This window comes from Topomyia yanbarensis, chromosome 3 (assembly GCF_030247195.1).
Source record: "Topomyia yanbarensis strain Yona2022 chromosome 3, ASM3024719v1, whole genome shotgun sequence".
In the NCBI taxonomy this organism is placed as follows: Eukaryota; Metazoa; Arthropoda; class Insecta; order Diptera; family Culicidae; genus Topomyia; species Topomyia yanbarensis.
In genome coordinates, this window is record NC_080672.1 from 13,266,439 (window position 1) to 13,281,017 (window position 14,579).

Consider the following 14,579-nt stretch of genomic DNA (forward strand, 5'->3'; position numbering starts at 1 on the left):
CACACCGGTCACCAGTTTGTTGTCATTTTGTTTTACCACTCTCGACAAGGCCTGCTGTGATTGGGTTCACCATGCTGCGAAACTGAAGTTGTACTTTCACACAAGCCACCGCTAAAAATCGCATACAAGTCGACATTATTGGAAGCAAGCGAAAGCTTGTCATTTTGAATAACCAAGCGCCTCCATTGAATCGAAGTCACGCGAACACATGACCGGTAAGGAATTCGAAACAAGGAAACGTCCCAACGGCCATCGGAGTTTTCGTTCTGTTTATTCATCTGTGAAGATATGTAATTCTCGTTAACTGTACAAAAGAGCTAAACGTAGCACGTAGAATAGTTACATACTTGGAAGATTGATGTTCTTCCTTTTGTTTTTGCTATTTGCCCCTACTTTTTAAGGTAATGCTTTCACATCAAGTAAACCTACTTTTAAAGTATGATCTTTCTTTTGTTTTATAATTGTGTTGTTGCTATCATCTAGGTAGTTTGTTTTTTCACATTTATTTTTATTGCATCGAAAGATTTGTTTTTTTTTTTTTGATAAAGATATGTATGTACAATTTTTCATGTATGCAGTATTTGCTTTGTTTGCTTCTAGATTATTTAACTTGCGCTTTGTATAACTACTGTAAGAACTAAGTACAATAATTAAAAATAACATGTTTTTTCTTGTTTTTTATAATTTTATAAGTTAAGTTAAGTAATCGCTTGGTTGCTCAATTTTGAATCAATTAATATGTTTGACAATAATTTACAAGGCACATGTAGAAACACGCTCATTCACTCCCATTTTGTTCGAAAAACAACTCGCGATCTACGATCGGTCTTCAACGCATTCGTTCGGCAACGTTTCAACTCCTTAGGATAGTTCTATTTGTGTGTGTGTTTGGGTAGGATCTCTACGTTCATCGATTGAAAAGTCCCATTTGTCAACTTATTTGTTGTACAGGAATAGAGGGGTAAAAGAACAGTTCAAAAGTCTGTCTAGCAGTTCGTTTCTATGTAGAGAATGGGAAGAAATACAGTTCCTAGATATGTCGGTGTAATAAAGTCTTTTGCTACATGTATCAGTTGTTTAAAAACTATCCGGAGAGGTCAGAAAAATTAGTTCATCTATATGGCAAACTTCTCTGAATGTCGTATCTTGATATGTTTGAGGAGCAGTAGTTGTCTGCCTTTTGTATACTATTATATGCTTTGCTTCTAAACTTTACACTAGGTGATGTTCAGTTTAATTGGAATGTAGATTTTTTGTGGGAATTTCTCAGTTTGACTTCTTCGCAGATATGCTCAGCGACGTTCAAATGAATAGCCGCGCAGCAGGCTGCGGCTGATTTTCGTTTCTGTACATTTTACGCAAGTTGCTGTCAGGGCGAACGGAAACGGGAAGCATCGTTAATTCATAGCCTACTAAGCGCGGCGGCGGCGTCACATGCAGCAGGGGTGCATGCCTTGAAATCTTTCGATATGTTTGACAGTTTCGTACTCGAAAGTAAACAATAACAAACCTTCTAGCCGAAAGTGCGTGGCTCAGTTCGGGAAATGTTTATGGCAGTTTATGGTTTCACTAGTGAACTTTCGGGGGGTTTGGTAGAGCGAAAAAAAAATTGAACTACGAACTACTGGCGGAATAAAGTATCTCATCTCATTTGTTTGATTTGCGTGTAACTATGACGATTACAGTGTGCGCCGTTTAGTAGGCAAATTGAACCAGGACGCTCACTCAATTGTTTAAATAATAGTTTACCATAAAAATCACATTAAAATCATTTCTCTATCTACGACTAACTCTCTGTCTGTTTCTCTCGGGTTGGAAAACAAATAGTTTTGAATATATTAAAAACTAAACAGTCCTACCTGACTTGATTTTTTTCGTCCATACTTTCCACTTTCCATCGAAAAATAATCAACGGTCATCTTGTTACATCGAACCTAAAACTCATTCCCCGTTGCTCGGGGAACGCACGACGCCATCTCACAGCTTGCTAGGATCGTAGTTTTGGAATATCCACTTCTGCGCGTCGACCGTCGCATCACAGTCCGCCATGATGAGCTTCTGTTTGCCCTCGTTGATGGCCAGACACTTGTCGGAGGAACCGTGCCGCAGCAGGCGCGAACTGAGCGAATAGTTCCAGTACTGATTGCCCTTGGAACCGTGGCACGGGTACAGTATCACATCCTGACCGGCAAAGTCCAGGCAGGCTTCGTCCCGACGGATTTCACCCGTTTTGCTCAGCATCCAGTACTGATGTGTGTGTGTGTGCGTGGGGTAAGGGAAAAAATGCGGGGCATTAGTAGGCGGTAATTGGCAGGGGCTGAAATAAAAGTTTACACACACACGTGCTGTCGATATGCGCGTGGTCAAAGCAAGCCGGTTGCCCTGGCTGAACAGTTGCAATGGTGAACTGGTCACGTACATATTTTTTTTACTGTAGCCAGGGCAACCAAAACTAAGCATCGTCTACTGGGCTTGGTTTTGCCTATTGCAGTAATAGGTTAATATAATCTATTTTACTAAACATAAAGAGCAACGTATTTACAGGAATCTGTTACCAATATCATCTTAACCAGCTTGAACTTTTTGGTCTGCAAAAGGGTAGTAAAAAGCTGTTTTATCAGTTAACTTGAATCGATGGTTTTGAAAATAGCCTAAACCCACAACCAAAACTATTTCGATATTCCGCAATTCTTTTTTTCCGTTTCCAGCGAGGACATGCATTTTTGGTACCGTTTAGTAAAGTCATATAACATAACCTATAATGCAGTTGATTTAAGTCGATTTTTCGAAAATGTGGGTTACATTATCAAACTTATTGAACCTATTAAATCGTTACCAGCTTATCTGAGGGTTGATGGTTGTATTAATGACTTAAGCGAACTAAAATAACGTGTTATATTTCGTTCACACTACAGAATTAAAATGTGTTTTAAGACTACTTGATGACGCTTTGCGTGTTGTTAATTTTAATAAAACTGTTTTAATTCTGAAGTATGTACGTGCTATGAAGCTAAACCATTGAAACCAGCACCTGGGTGATAAACTCAAAAGAATAATCTTATAACCATTTTCTAACCTTAAACGAAAACTTGAACTAAATACTTTAGGTAATTACTTGCTTTTGGACAGGGAACAATGAAATTGCGGATCAGTCTTCTGTCGAATTCCATTGTGCAAAGCAACAATCAATAAGTTAAGGGAAAAAAAAACTTTAAAAACTGTTTGTGAACAAAAAGAATATCTGTGCTTACCAACGAATCGATTTAAATGTTCCCCATTCCGCTATTTGACAAACGCACAAACGACAAAAGGGGTTTAATTTAAGAAAATTGTTTTCCATCCGGGACGACGGTTTATAGGTACTGGGTACAAATCTTTGCTATTTGTGTACCAGTTTTTCGCATGCTGCTGAGTTTGCAGCAATTCAGGTTAGCCCCAACCGTTACAATCCGCTGGTATGGTAGCATTTGAAAGAAAATGTTACAGAAAGGCATTTGCTAGAAATTGATATTCGGTCATTGATGAATGCAAGCGTCTACACGTTGCTTGCAATTCCTAGTGATTGTTTTTATTTTTTCGCAAAATCCTATTTAACATCGCAAATGAGGTACTGCTAACGCTGAGAATTGCAATCGTTTGAAAAGATTGCAGTTCTCAGAGATATTCTGGAGCACTGGATTGTATTCTGGATGGTATACAAGTTTTGAGAACATGCTATACATTCACATATTTTGAAGTCTTTATTTCACTGGTAGCTGCAATCGTTTTAGGAGATTGCAGCTAGCAGTGATTTTCCGTCCGTGAAAATATAATGAACGGTAGTAGATGTAAAGTGTAACACTTGTTGGATTCGGCGAACAGAATTTCCTACACACTCGCACGATCGCTGCTCGATCGTTAACGGAGCCTGTGGGGTACCTGGGCAACCCCCACAGTAAGCGTTACTGCGGAGCTCTGGCGTGGCGGACTTTTCTTTCTCGCGCCACTCGTGGGATTAATGTGTGAAGTAAATAGAAATAAACAAAATAAACAAACGGAGGTGCCGAACCCCTTTGCTAGAGGTGGTTTGGCGAGGTCTCCCCCCCCAGTGGGGAGAGTAGTGGAGCGACGAGTGCTGTATCCGACAGCACCAGTGACCCCCCAGCAGTGGTAGAAAATAGCCCTACCAACGCGCTGGACGGGCCACTATCCGCGATGCGCAAAGTGGTGGAGCAGCTCGATGCAATAATCGAGTTCACCACCGCGAAACAAAATATTAGCAAGGAGCTAAAACGGAGCCTGCTAATGCTCCGGAAGGCTGTTCGTGTCGCAAAACAGGAACAGCAGGCTTACGCCAAGAGGGTGGAATGTCGGGAGAAGTCCGACAGAGAAACCCAGACAGTGGCCACCAAGAGGGAGGGAAGAGAGAAGGCCGGTACAGGTACTCAGACAGTGGCCTTCACCTTCTATGGAGCAGCCATGTCGCACGAAGCGGCGGCTGAGTTCCCCTCGAAGGGCAAGCGCAAGACGGCGTCGAACGCGAAGCGCCCTAAGAAGTCACCAGGTGAGGGTGAAAAAACCAACACTACACGGCGTGTAACCGTCACGGCCAAACGCCGTTTGGTCGAGGTAAACCGGGGCAAGAATGACCCCGCTGGGCAAAGAGAAGGTACCAGCAACTCGGTGTAACCGGGACAAGGGGGCGTAAACCCCTGGACGCTGGTTACCAAGAAGAAGTCGGCACCGACACCGGATGTACCGCGGCCCGCGAAGAAGACCAAGGACAGAGGCGAGGCCTTGTGGTTAAAAACCGACAAGGACAAATACGCCGACGTCCTAAAGTCGATGAAGGCGGCCGAAACCCTCTCGGCCCTTGGGCAAGATGTGCGTAGCGTGAGACGCACCAACACAGGAGAAATGCTTCTGGTGCTGAAGCGAGGCGCACAATCTAGTGCGGTGTATAAGGCCTTGGCACAAGAGGTTCTGGGTGAAGGCGCCCAGGTCAGGTCGTTAGGGGCGGAAATGACTCTCCAGTGCAAGCATCTGAACGAGTTCGTGACCGCAGACGATGTCGTCGCAGCCGTCAAGGAGCAATGCGACGTAAGAATCGAGCGCGCCTCTGTGCGCTTGAGAGGGCACCCAAGTAGCCCACCTCAGGCTAATGAAGGCAGATGCCAAAAAGGTTACCGTGAAAGGTAAACTGAAGATCGGCTGGGGTATGCCCAATTAGCATACCCCAGCCGCCTTCAGTGGATAGGTGCTATCGGTGCCTTGAGTCCGGCCACAAAGCCTACGAGTGCAAGAACATAGACAGGAGCAAACTATGTCGTCGCTGCGGCGAGGAGGGTCATAAGGAGCTGGGCTGCACTAAGGCGCATAAATACCTTATCTGCACCGCTAAGAAGCAAACCAGTGACCATGCTATGGGCGGACCTTCGTGTCCCTTCGATGAGGCTAATAAGAAGCCGTGAATGTCACGCAGCTAAATCTTAACCGTTGTGCAGCAGTCCAACAGCTGTTGTGGCATTCGGTCTCGGAGTCGAGGACAGATGTCGCCCTCCTATCAGACCCGTACAACATCCCTGCCTGCAACGGCAATTGGGTGGAGGACGGACCTGGGATGGTGGCAATCTGTACAACGGGACGGTTCCCGGTCCAAGAGGTAATACACTTCTATTGTAGCTGCTACGCTCCACCAAGGTGGAGGCTCTCGTCAGACCTAGTGGGCCGGAAACCGGTAGTTATAGCTGGAGACTTTAACGCTTGGGCAGTAGAGTGGGGCAGCCGCTGTACAAATAGCAGGGGCCAAGCGCCAATGGAGGCGGTTGCGAAACTCGATACTGTGCTAGTTAATAATGGCTCCGCTAGCACATTCCGTACAAACGGGATGTAGGCATGGATTGACGTAACGTTTGCCAGCCCGGCTCTGGTTCCAGGCATGGAATGGAGGGTAGACGAAGGCTACACCCATAACGATCATTTAACAATCCGCTTTAGGATCAACTATGGTGTGCAGCATCCGAGGGCGGGAGATCCCTGTCAGGTACGCGGGTGGAAGTCCAATCACTTCGACAGCGAAGCTTTCACCGCGGCCCTGGGACTGGATGCCAACACCGACAGTCCAGCGGGGATGCGCTGGTAGTCGTTCTATAACGCGCGTGCGACGCCACTATGCCGAGAAAAACACTGCCAAGAAACGGTAGATGCCCGGTATACTGGTGGAGTGCCGAGATTGCAGCTCTACGATCAGCCTGCCTCAGAGCTAGACGTAGGATGCAAAGAGCTCGCACCGAGGATGCAAGAGAGAACCGCCGTGAAGTGTTTCGAGCTGCGAAATTGGCCCTTAACAAGGCTATTAAAAGCAGCAAGAGAGCGTGTTTCGACAACCTGTGCGAGGGTGTCAACGTAAATTCGTGGGGTGACGCCTACAGGATCGTGATGGCTAAGACCAAAGGGGGCTCTTTACTCCCAAAAAGGTCTCCGGACCGGTTGGCCAGGCTTATCGAAGTAATCTTCCCGTCTCGAGCCACAAGTCCCTGGCCTCCTGCGCCGCAAGACATTATGGGGGCGGCCGAAATGGTGGCCCCGGTCACGAATGAAGAGTTACTCGCAGTGGCTAATTCCCTAGTAACGAACAAAGCTCCAGGGCCGGACGGAGTTCCAAACAGCGCTCTCAAGGTAGCGATCGTAACGAACCCGAACATGTTTAGGCTAGCTATGCAGAGATACCTTGACGAGTGCCGTTTTCCCGGTAGATGGAAAAGGCAGAAGTTGGTGCTGTTGCCGAAGCCCGGGAAGCCGCCGGGTGACCCATCGGCATACAGACCAATTTGCCTGATCGACATGACGGGTAAACTGCTTGAGAGGATCATCCTCAACAGGCTAACCCCGTACTCAAGCTGGGATTCCATCGCGCTATCGTTACGCCGGCTTAGCCTGCCGGTGGGTCTGTGCCGGGCAGAGAAGCGTTCCTATTACCGCAGGAGTTCCGCAAGGCTCGATCCTGGGCCCGGCAATATGGTACCTTATGTATGACGGGGTTCTGAGACTAAAGTTCCCTCCTGGGGTCAAGGTCGTCGGCTTTGCCGACGACGTAACCTTGGAGGTCTATGGGGAGTCATTATCCAGGATGATATCCAACATCTCTAAGGTGTGCACCAGTAGACGTAGGTTACTGGCAGGCGTTGCCGTATCTATCCTTAGGTACGGCAGTCCGTTCTGGGCGAGAGCACTGGGAGTAACCAGTTAGCTTCGGAAACTGGAGAGCACCTACCGCTTGATGTGGCTCAGAGTGATATCTGCCTACCGCACGGTATCACACGATGCATCCTGCGTGATAGCGAACATGATGGCAGTCGGGCTGGTCATCCGGGAAGACGAGGAGTGTTTTGAGCAGCGTGCCACTAGGGGATTCCGCGAGCGTACCAGGGTGGCTTCGGTCGTCAGATGGCAGCGCGAGCAGAGTAACTCCTCGAAAGGTAGGTGGACTCACCGGCTGATACCTGACATATCGAGCTGGGTGGGCAGACCCCATGGGAAAGTGAGCACACTAGTCAGACTCACATGGAGTGTCAGAGCGAGCACCCAAGTAAGCCTCATACTGGATGTGTCAGTGCCTGTGCGAGAATTAAGTACTACCATCCCCCCAAAAGTAATGCCGGGAGGTAGTTCCTGGGGGAAAGATGGCGGAGCTCAATGGAGTTTAGTTTACATGTGCTAGTTAAACAAAAAATTTACTGGCAACATTACAGCGGCATTTAGGAAGCAGTTGGTGCGGCGTGTACGTTTCGGTGGATAAATATGGCAAGCACCATTCGATTTGTTGCCATCGGATTCCTCATATCTCGCATCCTATTGTCGACAGCTCCAGCTCAGCTTCTCGCCGTAATTTTGTCAGCGGATTATCTCAATATTTGGCTGTTTACTGGGTTTGCAGGGTTATTATTTTACGCAGCTGTACCAATCTGTACTTTTTTACAAAAATCTGTAATCTGTACCATACAGAATCTGTACCAAAATACTTCAAACATCTGTAGCTTACTAGATAAATCTGTACTTGTGGCATCACTGCTGCTACCGCTGGGGGTGGGGACGACGACAGATCTAGGCATCCAGCGGCCAAGCGCACGTGATGTCTCCTTTCCATGGCTCTGATTGGGTGTATTGATTTTGCCGATGACGTCAACCTCGGATATATAACTTTCAGCATTGCTCGGGCGAGCTCATTCTCTGGTCGAGCGTCGGAGCGGAGACGATAGCAGTAGCCGACAGATATCTAGCCAATCATGTCAAATGGTTCTAAGTGCAATTGACAGTTTCTCTTTGTTTACTTTATCTTTCGCTAATAACTCAACCGTGTATACGTTTGTTCCGTAACTCTTAGCATAATATGCTAGTGCATCGATTTTGTTGGCAATTTTCGGCAAATTTAACACTAACAGAAACGAAAGCAACGAAATTGAAAGACGTACATGTATTCTAGAGTGAATCAGTTATAAACTTAGAACGGAAAACTAGGACTAGGCAGGCTCATATGGGCATGATCGAGAGGAAATGTGAAGAGTCCTAAGCTAAGTAGGAGTTGGGCATTGCACCCAGGTCTACCGTATGGTCTTTGATAGAACATAACTCATCATCATGTTTTACCGCCGACGCCAGCCTACCTCTTCCTAGTTTTCCATTCTAAGTTTATAACTGATTCACTCTAGAATACCTATCCGTCCTTCAATTTCATTGCTTTCGTTCCTCTTAGTCTTAAATTTGCCAACAAAATCGATAGAGTAGAACCTTGCGGCAATTAAAAAACATAGTAACATAATAATATGCTAGTCGATTAAAATTTGTGCGTATAGAAAATGTTGAGCCCTAGTTAGCTCGACCCATGTCGTAACCCTACCCATTGGGGTCTTACACAAATGACGTAGTGTTTTTTGGCGATTTTCGACCCCTCCCTCCCCCTCGTAGCATTTTGTCATAATATTCCCTCTCGTCATACATCGTCAGAAATTTGTCATACATCGTCACCCCTCTACCCCCTACAGTGCTATGTCATTTATACATGGCCTCTGGCACCGTACTGGCTGTTGTTTAAAAAGGGTATGCAATGATCGAAATGGTAAAGCGAAAATCGAAGAGTGACTAAAATTGTAACGATGTTACAGATAGAGCCTGTTGAATGGTAGAAGTTGCTCGATCACGCTAATGTTTAAAGCAGCAATATTTAGCCCTTGTGCGACGGCAGCGCAATATGCGACTAATAGTCGAACTATTGCACATCTTAGTCGCGAGAAAAAAATGCATCAGCTGGTACTCATGGTCAAATTTAAAAAAAAAACCTTTGTACATGATGAGTCCGCGAATTGGTGTTGGTGGGAATGCGGATAGTTGATGGGTGAAATGGGAAAAGATTTCTATGGGCTGAATACCTATTCTTTCTCGATTCGTTCGGTGTACCAGTAAGCCGGCTTTAAGCTGCGGAAAAAAGTGAATTTAGGAGAAGCTAGCAGTTAGGAGTACCGGAAAACCGATCGATTTCGGTATGTAAGTTTAGTTAAAAAAAGCAATATTGTTTCAAGTTTAATATTTTGAAAATTATAGATCGAGAAAAGTGTAAAAAAGTGGAAGTTGACAGGCCCATGTGCGGGATAGTGTAGCTCCTTTTGTAAGTCGGTAAAATGCCTATAACAGTGTAAAACTATAAACAAGTTTTTATTTCAAAATGCTCGATGAAATACTACACAGTGTTAAGGACCGCCAATTCAGTCCAGCACTTGATAGCAATTTTGCTCGGGGTTCAGGTAATTTAACCATCGTCATGTGTGATACGCCATTTTATCCTACCGCTAACTAATGCACACATTATATGTTCTCGCTTGAAGGATCCTTCAAGCGAAGGTGTTCCGTCCGGGTGCTATAGCATCCAAGCAGGAGTAGGGGATAGCGACCAGCCACGCTGTCTCTGGAGACGTTCCCGAAGCCTGCCGGCTTGTAGCCTAGCTCGCCGTCGGGCCAGTGTTCGACTTCCTCGCCCTGCGGGCCACCCAAAGGAAAACCACGCCTTTGGAGCTGATTCACCGGCCACCACAAGTCGGGCAGCAGCCACATAGCCTCGAAGCAACACCCTCTCGGGAGGCAGGAATTAAAATGTCATAATCACGATCAGCCGATTGAATATTTTCGCCACCGCTCAGCATAGCAGTTCGGATACCTAGTCGAGACACTGACAGCATCGGTGTCAAAGCAGTAACAGCGATTACAGCCGCCTCGCTTCAACTCTAGAGGTAAACACCGTGGACGATAAGGTCAGATCTGAACAAATTGTAAATATTGTAAATATAGTAGTAAGACATATCGATTGTGTTTTCAAAAAGTGCCATAAAGAAGTTGAAACCCAAGCGCTTGGAAATAGATAGTGGTATAGGTCGGTTAAGTAGAGTTCTACGGGTAGAACAGTGATCGATGTTAACGTCTTCAAGCCAAATATAGTTTTATGGTATTGCCGAGAAGAAAGAAAGAGTAGTTATTTGGTGGGGTGTAATTCGATTCATGATTGGCGTCTTCCAAGGGTTTTTACACGATATTGTCGTTGGGTGTGGGCTAATGTGTTCGCGGAGTAACTGGGGATGTAATTCGGGGAATTTGATGGACTCGCCCTGAGTCTCGCCGGGCAAACGAAGTCTTGCTACTTCACATACAATCGGGATTTATCCCGTTCTTTAGCGCGAAGTGAAGGCAGTTTTAACCCGTGAAACACGGTTCCTTTAGTGACCCGTTACAAATGGAGACCTGAGGAACGCCCGCTGCGACTCGCATTGACTTCTACTCTTCGTTCGTCTCGTATAGCAGTACTCTACTCTAGAAGTAGCTCTTCAGGATCAGGCACATGCTTCTATGGAGCGCTGCGGCATTGGCATATACGAGGTTGGATGGTCCGGTGACTTCGTTGAGTTTAACAGCAACACCAGCTTATGTACCTTCCACATTTCGGGGAAATTTCCATCATCTAAACACTTCTGCTCTAGCATCCTGAGCATGTCCGCATGTATTAGAATCGTAGCTTTCAGCGCTGCGTTTGTTATTCCATCTGGACCGAGTGCTTCTTTGATTTAGTCGCATAGACGCTTCTTTGAGCTCGTCGTTAGTCGCTTGACACTCGGCTGTGTTTGCTTCTTCTTCTTCGCCGTACGTTGTCGGTGAACAGGTAGTTGGATCGTGCTTCGGGAAGAGACCCTCAACCCTTATCTTTTAGCTTACCCGGGCATATTTTGGCTGGTGTCGACGGGTCCTCATCATTGTCAGGACGACTCCGTACGCGTCCCCCAGGAATTGGCGTCTACATCTCAGCCCAGCTACTTATGGCAAACTGGCTTGCTAAGCTTGATCTCCCCTTTTCAAACGTCCTTACCTTCTCGAAACGTCGCTTGTGCACCTCGCTCATCTCCGATCTTGCTCTCTGAGCCGGTCTTCTGGCTCTAAGACAAGCAGCGTGTAGCGTACTGAGCTATTCGTATAAACAGCAAGCTGTATGGCTCCAGTTTTCTTGTCATTGTAACGTCACAAGCCGTCACAATCTTTCTTGTTAGATCAGCCGTATCAACGAACCTTATTCCGCTGTTCACGAAGTGACTCAACAAAGAGGTTCTTGTTAAAAACATTCGTCTTCCACTTTAGCTTGTCGGTCGTCCTTCTCCGTGCTGTAGCAGGGTGCCATTGGCCGATGCGGTAGCGAATCGCCTGGTGGTCGCTATGGAGATACTTCTCACAGAAACTCCGTTCAGAACCAGCCGACCCAAGATGGATTCCTTATCTGAGACCTTTTTTTGAATTGGTACTCCAAGTGACTTACGCCACTCCTCAGGTACTTGACTGCCTTCCCATTGTCTATTAAAGCTGTTTAGTAGAGATTTTTTGGAACCGGCGGTGGATGCTGTAGAAAAGGGTAGCCCATCTCATCGTGTTCCAGGAATGACGTCTTTCATAGATGCTTTAAGGAAAAAGTAGATTCAGAAGTATCGAAGAAATGAGTACGGTTTGGATTGGAAGAAGAAGGGTTAGTATTCTGCACTATTTAATCAAAATGAGAATTTAGCTCAAATTGAGATTTGAGAAATGAGCTCGACAATCCTCTCGAAGTTTTCAAACACCAACTACGCCCGATAGAATCGACTGCATTCACCCTAAGGTGATACATACACAGCGATACTGAGTTTTTTCATGTTTTGTGAAATGTTCGTTCGCAGTGGATCGAAAGCAAAAGCATCTGTATTCCATTATCGACAACGAGTATCGTTGTTTGATACAACCTAATTAGGTCTCCTGGGTGTGCACCCCACCATGTTCCGGTTATTGTATGAAGAAAGTTGATCCTTCGTTGGCACTTCTGATTCGGATACCTAATGTGTCATCCGAGTCGAACCAGATCTCGAGATATCTTACTGTGAAGACCTGCGCGATAGTTTGACCCATTAATTGAAGCTGTAGTTGTGCTGGTTCACGCCTTCTACAAAATACGACTAGCTTAGTTTTCTCTGTAGAGAATTTGATACCCAGCCCAATAGCCCAAGTAGCAAACTATCCAAGGTATTCTGTAACAACTTCTGGATACATGACAGCATTTCAATCGGTCGATAGGAGTTGTGGTCGGAGGCTGGTTTTCCTGACAATCTATACGCGAACGGAGGTCTTAGTAGAATGCACGTACTTTACATATATTTTTCTACCATTTAATTCCACTATGTTTGTTTATAGTTAAAAGTTTTCCTGGTTTTTGGATGGCGATGACCTTCACTTGCCTTCAGTCATGAGGGACAATGTTACTCTCGAGAAATTTGTCAAATAAAATCAGCAAACGTCACTTGGCAGAGCCTGGCAGATTATTCAGCAAGTTGAATTTGGACTTTATTGTTAAATGACAAGAGAGCAAGTGAGAACTCCACCATCGAAAAGTGAATTTCATTCGCGCTATTGTGAGGGGACGCGCCGTAGTAAATCTTCAATTCCGAGGCGGAACCGGAAAAAATCTTCTTGGCGAAATCGATTATCCAACGCTTTGAATATTCCTCGCTCTTGTTAGGACTAATTCGGTTTCGTAAGCGCCGGGCCGTGCCCCAAAGAGTGCACATCGGTGTTTCTCTCGTTAACCTATCAACGAACCGGCGCCAGTAGCTACATTTCTTGGCTTTCATTAAACTCTTCATTCACGTTCCTAACATCGACTACTGCTAGCGAGCAGTACGTCTTCCCGGAAGGTCTTATACGCTGCGCTCGTGTACACGTATGAGCACTCTTTGTACCACCATGGGTTGGGAGGACGCCCGCGTGATCTCCCGTCTGGTACTCGTTTAGTCTGAGCTTGAATCGCAGTATCGAGAATCGAGCCAGCCAGGAGCCCGTACTCTTCCTCCGAAGGGTCAGAAATATTTAGTGCTGTAAGAATACGGTCCACAATGTCAGAGAAATTTATAGAGCCACCGCTGGTTTCTTTCTCTGGCTAAGATATGGGAATACTTGGGGTTTTTGATGTTCGTGGAAGTGCTGGGAACTCCTTTTCTGAGGTTTTTTAGGTTTCTGAGTCCGGGAGCGACTTGCTTCGGTTTTGCACCAGAGTAAATGTTCCTCCATTTTCTATTGCTTCTAGGCACAACAGAAGATGTTTCCTTTTGGGGGTCATCAGAGTCGCATTCGTCACTAGACAAGTTAGTATAGATGTTCGAAGAGGCCGGTGGCGTAGCTATCTTTAGCATTTCAGCGAAAAATCGCTTAGAGCGTCCCTCAAGGGAACGCTTCTTCTCGAGCTGTTTGTACGCGAGATATGTCGGAAGATCATGTGGATTTCCCCCACAGTAGAAAAACTTTTCGACATCCCATCCACAGGAATCACCCACATGATTCCCACCGCATTTTCCACAACGAACCTCATTGCTACAATGGAAGACTGTGTGTCCCAATTGTTTGCAAATGGTGAACAGGTAGACGAACCTTGTCAAAGAGGAGGTAGTTGGAAACAGCAGATCCAGCGAAGGTCACCCGATAAGAGTCTGAGTTGACGTATGTTCTCTTTCCGTCAGCTGCCACTGATGTTGAATGCAAACTTTTGCACTCCAGTATCTTCACTGGCTGTAGCATAGGCTCTTTAAAACAGCCAACCCCATATGGCAGCAGATCCGCGCAATTGAAACTCGAATCGGAAACTACTCCGCAGATTTCCACCCAATTCGCTGGTACATATACTCTGCACTCATTCGTAAAGGCCTAGTAGCCAGCAATATCATTTGCTTGTTTCAAACTATTAACCACCACCCGAAGCTTATCAGGGCGAATTTTCGATATTTCTGTCTCGGCCGAATATCGCTCCATCAGAATTCGAGAAATCTGCAATAGCTTTAAAAACTTTTTGCCTTTGGCCCGGAAAAAAAATCACGTATGGCCCGGTCGAGGAGTATGGATATATCATGAGCCGAGGAGTTAGTTTTATTTCAACTTCCATCTCACCTTATTACTTTAGCAACACTGGGCAAATCAGGCATATTTTTTACATGCACGGAAATCATTGGGAATATTTTTTTATCTTATTCTGTTGGAACAAGCAGCTCCAAGTATAG

At 45.8% G+C, this 14,579-nt stretch overlaps 1 protein-coding gene across 5 annotated transcripts in view; it reads right to left on the minus strand.

Moving 5' to 3' along the window:
- Positions 1–252: 252 nt before the first annotated feature.
- The window catches only part of LOC131691208 (putative polypeptide N-acetylgalactosaminyltransferase 9), a 253,878-nt gene continuing 239,551 nt past the window's right edge, over positions 253–14,579 (minus strand). For all 5 annotated transcript variants that reach the window (XM_058977439.1, XM_058977437.1, XM_058977438.1 and 2 more), the window contains one exon: positions 253–2,247. In XM_058977439.1, coding sequence (XP_058833422.1) covers positions 1,978–2,247 — 270 coding nt within the window. In that variant the 3' untranslated portion in view covers positions 253–1,977. The remainder of the gene's footprint in view (positions 2,248–14,579) is intronic.